The sequence below is a fragment of the Topomyia yanbarensis genome, chromosome 2 (genome assembly GCF_030247195.1).
Source record: "Topomyia yanbarensis strain Yona2022 chromosome 2, ASM3024719v1, whole genome shotgun sequence".
Taxonomy (NCBI): Eukaryota; Metazoa; Arthropoda; class Insecta; order Diptera; family Culicidae; genus Topomyia; species Topomyia yanbarensis.
Window position 1 is genome coordinate 279,991,631 of NC_080671.1, and position 6,214 is coordinate 279,997,844.

The 6,214-nt window shown below is 44.5% G+C and overlaps 1 protein-coding gene across 1 annotated transcript; it reads right to left on the reverse strand.

Moving 5' to 3' along the window:
- Window positions 1-928: 928 nt before the first annotated feature.
- Window positions 929-2,463, reverse strand: LOC131680378 (uncharacterized). The gene is made up of 2 exons (XM_058961095.1): window positions 1,732-2,463; window positions 929-1,654 (listed from the first exon to the last, which is right to left on the reverse strand). The coding sequence occupies exons 1-2, from the start codon at window positions 2,461-2,463 to the stop codon at window positions 929-931; spliced, it is 1,458 nt and encodes a 485-aa protein (XP_058817078.1).
- Window positions 2,464-6,214: the final 3,751 nt, after the last annotated feature.

A 6,214-nucleotide genomic window follows, 5' to 3' on the forward strand; every position in this document is an offset into this window, starting at 1 on the left:
TTAATAACTCTTTAACGGTTGGTTGGATTGTCTTGCAGTCTTCGACAAACTTGTTCGGCATATCTTCAAAAGCTTAACTCCTTCCTAGGTCCGTGTTCGGAAGTTAACAGCGACCTCTAGGGGCGATAATGTGAACTGTGAGTGTTTCCCCATACATTTTGGCCAAAAATCCCATACAAACTTTAAGCTCGTTGGGGGAGGGGTTAGGGTTAACCGATTTCGCTCAAATTTTGACAGTGTCATTTTTTCATGATTTGGAACGACGCTAGGAGGTGTAGATTAGTAATTTCTAAAATGGTCGTTTTACTGTCACCCTAGTGCAGATCCATCTACGACGACTGCGACGAAGCCACTACGTTGGTGGGACCGACTGGCGAGCTGGCCATATCCGTTGACGATCGCGGCGTAGGGCGGGAAGGTTGAAGTGTGCACTTCCTCCTTCGAAAACGAATTTGATGATGTCGTATCTCGAAATAGCCAAGCCTCATGATGAACAGCTTGAATAAGCGTTCGGAGCAACGGGAATACCAGAAGCTCAAGAATCAAGACGGAATGTGACTGGGAAAAAGACATTGCATTAGCTTTTTGAAATTTAAAGAAATACAAAAATTAACTGGTGTGCGGAGGCCTTCTGGCCTCCGCCGATGGAGGAGTCCTAGTTCTCCTCGGTTGGTGAAGAAATATTATCGCGGATGGGTAGTACGCATATCTTCGATATGGCTCGTTGGTAGCTACCATCCTTTTTTCGTACTTTAACTACTCGTACATTCCCATCTGGTCCCGTTTGGATCTCAGTCACACGCGCCAGGTGCCATTTCAATGGAGGTAAATTTTCTTCTTTGAGAACAACCATAGTACCCACACGTATGTTGTCTCTTTGGCGTGTCCAATTCGTCCTATTGTGCAGATTCGACAAATACTGCGTCGACTATTTTTTCCACAGAAACTGTGTGAATCGCTGTGCCTTTTGCCAGGCGGACAGCCGATTTTCCGGGATTTCTCCAACATTTGGTTCCGTAATTGCCAATAAGAGTCGCTGTATTAGGAAATGTCCTGATGTCAGAGCTTCAAAATCGTCTGGGTCGTTGCTAACGGGGGTGAGCGGTCTTGAGCTCAGAATCGCCTCAATCTGAATCAAGACTGTCTGCATTTCATCGTACACCAAGGTATGCAAGCCAATCGTATGTTTGAAGAGTGTCTTAAACGATTTAACAGCAGATTCCCATAGCCCGCCGAAGTTAGGAGAACGTGCTGGAATGAACCGAAACTCAATTCTGTCGTCTGCCGCCTTCTTTGCGACAGTGTTCTGGAACTGTTGGTTGTGAAACAGCTTGCGAAGTTCATCCAGCTCTCGTTTTGCACCAACAAAATTCTTTGCGTTGTCACACATTATCAGCTCGGGTTTTCCACGTCGAGCCGAGAAGCGCTTCAACGATGCTAGGAAGGCCTGCGTCGTAAGATCCGCGGCTATCTCTAAGTGTATCGCTTTGGTAGTAAGGCAAATGTAGACTGCGACGAAACATTTTACAGGCCGGCAACGACGATGTGGATGGACCACTGAAAATGGTCCGCAGTAATCAACTCCGACTCTTCGAAACGGCGAACAGGGAGTTACTCTTTCAGCCGGGAGATCGGCCATAATCTGGTCCTGAACCTTTGGTCGAACTCGAAAACAAGCGACGCACTCATGGTGTACACTGGCCAGAATCGCTCTCGCATTGCCGAAATTACCAGCTGCTGTTCCGCATGAAATAGTTTCCGATGGTAGTGAGTAACTACGATTTTCGTCAGCGGGTGATGTGGGTCGAGAATGTACGGATGCTTGCGATTCGGTGAAACTGATGCATGTCGTAACCGGCCACTAACACACATCATGCCTTCCTTGAGAATCGGCTTTAGTGACACAATGCGCGACGAGTCCCGCACGTGGGTTCGCTTGGACAAATCAGCAAGTTCTTGTGGAAAGCTTTCTTCTTGCGCAAGCCGAACCAATGCTCGCAGTGCATCGTCGAGCTCACACGATGTGATCGGCCCATACCTTCTACAGTTGCGGTTGACAGCTTGTGCGTTGAACTGGCAACGGCGACTATAAGCCGTAATGCGAACTAACTCCGACAGTGACGATCGTAAGTTGAAGATCTCACTGGGAGTGCTTGCCTGAAGGACTAACGTGGTGGTTTTTTTCTCCAAGTCAGCTGATGCAATGTCTTCTTCTCTAATCTGGCGGGGCTGAGGGCGATAGGCTTCTTTCAATAGCAACCAGCGAGGTCCGTCAAACCAAACATATTGGTACAGAAGCTGTGCCGGGATCATCCCAGGCGAGACTAAGTCTGCTGGATTTTCTACACCTGCGACGTGATTCCAGGTACCTTCCTTCGTGATATGCTGGATCTCGGAGACCCGATTAGCGACGAATTGCTTCCATCTTGATGGCGACGACGAAAGCCAGCACTTAACGATCATCGAATCCGTCCAAAAGAATGATCTAACGGAGATGCGGAGACTTTGTACGACCTTTTCGTACAAGTGAGCGAGCAACAGTGCTGGCGACAACTCCAAGTAACCGTTCGCGCTACGAGTCCCGAAAGTTATTGGTAAACTTGGTGGTTTATGCGCCACTCTCGCTATCGAGAGACCACCGGTCGTTTTCGCTTGCCCGACTATTTTTTTGAGAACTCCTCAGGGGACGACTCGAACGGCTATTCTTAATTCAATCTAAAGCTCGCCAAATTAAATTCGCCACGGTAAACTCGCCAAATCAACCGCCAAACCTGTAAACTATTTCGCTCGTTTGGTTAACGCAGGAGGTGCTGTAAAGAACACTTTCGGTTCGAACTCAAACGCAAATAAATGTAACTTAATGAAATGCAATTTTATTTAAGGCAACGCAACGCAAAGGAACTGATTTTAATAAAAATGAACGTATGGCAACTTGATCGAATTTGAAATCTTTTACTATTGAAGTTCTTTCGTATCGGACAGTTTTGCTCTAATGGTGGAAATTAAAAACACTCATGGCCATGAAAGGGTTTCCACCTACCTGCGCGCAAGGTTTGTAGCTGACGATGACGGGTGATGACTGATGACGGAACTAATGGCGTTGACGAATGGAGTGCCACCAGCTGTATTCGATGGCGACGACTGCAGATGCCACCAAGCGTGATGGCGGCTGACGAAGCTTTGGCGGCAAAAAGGACGCTCGCAAAGGTAGATGCGGCGCCTGACGCTCGACTCGTGTGCGATATGGCCGAAATTGAAGTTTCGGAGGGTGGCGCGGCTGGACGGAAGCTTCCGATTTATTCTCACGAGAGCAAACGTGACGACACAAGGGACGTACGTTTCCCGGGAAAGTCTTCCACGGAGGCCAACGTGTTCTGGATGGCCTTCGCGTACTGAGATTCCGCTACGGACCACCTCAGAACGGAATGAAACCGCCCGTTTCAGACTCGGCACCTCAGTACGCTTTTGGCTACGTACGGGACGAGGGCCGGATCTCGGACTTCGACCCACGAGGAAGTGTAACGTAGAAATCGGGTCGGCACTCACAAGCGGTTATTGGTGGCCGCTGTGTAAATTTCGCAACAGTATAAGCGAACTTACCACCTCTCCGTTTCACTACCACAATGGCAGGCCTTGACGAACCACACGAGTCTGTTCACACTAAACGTAGATGACGCCTCCTCCGGCGCCGTGGACTTCCGATAGTCCAAATTACTCCAGCCCGTACAATATAAAGCGCCCGTTGGACGAGCGCTGCTGTCCAACGCGAACTCACATTAGCAATTTTTAATTATAATTTCATGAGAAAAAACGTTACCTTTCTTGTAGTAATCTGAGGCAAAACTCAGAAGTTGGACGCTATGACCAGTTTTTGGTCGAAAGAACTAAATCAGAGATACCGAAAAGAACTATTAAACAAAATTAAGCTAAACTCACACTTCACTAAATCACCTTTATAACTCTTAACTCAGTCTCAAATAAACGAATTTAAGCACTGCGAAACGCGTCCAGAACTTCTGGATACCAGCCGAACTGTTAACGAAATGAGCGAGTAGTTCAAATTCCTCGTCTACGAAACCTCTGTTCGACAAAGACCTGAGGCGGTTACTTTCCGAGATGGCGATTTTTTGATGTGGCATACATAATTGGCGCGAAAATAATCTCCATAACACAACGTGGTTCATTTCATATTTTCCAATAGAGATAATAGCCGTCTTATAGCGTTACCCTTAGCCAAGACATAACCCTTACAGTAAAATTATGGAGACTTTCCGATACGCCTTCTCTTTGGTTTATATTTTGTGGCATCTAAACTCAGCTATAATTACTTTATTTTTAATGCATAATTTAAAATTATCTTTGCAATAATTGTCGCAAACACACAAAACGTTACATCACACTACCAAGTTTTATGAAAATTTGATCAATGAAATTGAAACTTCACATAACAAATTACTATCAACAAATGTCCTTAAATGAACTTAAACGGAACGTAATTTAATATTGGTCAGTAATCATTTTTGTGGCTATTCAAATTAACGGTGGAGCTGTGCAGATTCTTGCGAGATTTCATGGATGTATTTTCTGCTAAAAACCCTAAACCTGAACGAAAAATATCCAGCCATTATAATAATGGACTAGTTTTCATCAATAAACCAATAATTGAAAATCTAAAACATGAAAAATAATCAGTTACATCATCGGAAGACTATGTCCGATGCACTGCATACGCTGAATATTCCCCAAACCCTGACTTTACCATTCCCAAACACTCCGTTGGTGCAATGGCAGAACGTAAATTGAGATGGGTCAACACCACATCGGGCAACTATGTCCGAAAAATTACGTGCGTTGACACTTCCCTTAAACTTGACCCGAAATCCTATCACTACCAATCCTTCCGTTGGTGCAATGATATAAACGTAATTGGGAATAAATTTAGAAACAATATCGGTATTCACAATCGACTGAAATTGAAGCCAATTTATTCCCTAAAATCACCACCATCAATCATTCGTTGATGCAATGGCTAAATGAAACGTAAATGATTATTTTCCGAGTGTGTTCATCAGATGCTTTCTATCTGACCCATTGTTACACCTCGGATACGTAATCTGCTGAACAACCCCTAAAAACATTGCAAGAAATACGTCGCATAAAAACTGACAGCATCAAAGCACAACCCTGCTGTTGATTGACAACTCACATGTCAAATGTGTCAAAATCGATACGGTATTTAGTAAATGTCAAAATTCCAGTGATGTTCGTCATACCTAAGTGAATTATTCGATTGACTTTTTATAGTACTGAGAATAAGCGAGTGCGGTAGATTCATTATTTAAACAGTAGGCAAATAACTTCCGTCACACCACTACGTAGCATAAAATTCGCATCGAGTGCGTCTGTGTGCGATTGCGATATTCGCGAGTGACGGAGCACCCACAAAGAACAAACCTTTAGGGATAGTGAGGTCGCGCGTCGGTCGTTTGCTTTTGCAAAGTGCAGTTTTTGAGTGCTAATCCGCGATAAATTACAAAACTTAACCTAATTCCGACGAAAAGAAGGGAACCCACTCCGCGAGTCTTAAATAAAGGGAATAACCAGAGGTGCCCCGATAATTCGGGGAAAAATATCCATTTTCACATCGGTCGGGCGCGTCACAAAATGGCGCTGAGTTATATTTACAAGAAAAAATCCACAAACGTGAAATTTAGTTAGCAGAATAAAAAGCGGAACAAGAGAAAGATTAATATTTGTGAAAGAGAAAAAAAATTATAAGAGGGAGAGAAAAATTAATATTAGTGAGCGAAAAATTAATATTAGCGAGAGATAAATAGTTAGCGGTGAAAAGTCCGAATAATAATATAATTATAAGTTCATATATACAAAGAAGAGCCAAAAAGTGAAAAACAAAATGCAAGCAAAATTCGAAAACAAGGAAAAAATGATTACAAGATCGCAAAACTTGCAAGGCAGGAATAAACATATCGAGGGAACAGTCAGAGAAAAACAGCTGCGAAAACGATCTACGGTGGTTGCGGGCGGACTGGAGGAAGGCATGAGCAAAGGTCAAAACCCCGAAGGGCGGGAAGAACAGCGGACCAACAACGACCCAGCGGTAGGGATTGGAGCAACGACCGCTCAGCGGAAAACTACAAATGCGACAAACAGCACGGAATCTACGGATCAAACGAGGACGAACCCGGATCCGGCC

What these genes read in the sequence shown, in the direction of transcription:
- LOC131680378 (XM_058961095.1), bottom strand. Translation starts at nt 2,463, where the DNA reads ATGATCGTTAAGTGCTGGCTTTCGTCGTCGCCATCAAGATGGAAGCAA. An exon ending in TTCATGCGGAACAGCAGCTG is followed by an intron (nt 1,655 to 1,731) that starts GTAATTTCGGCA and finishes GTTCGACCAAAG; the next exon opens with GTTCAGGACCAGATTATGGC.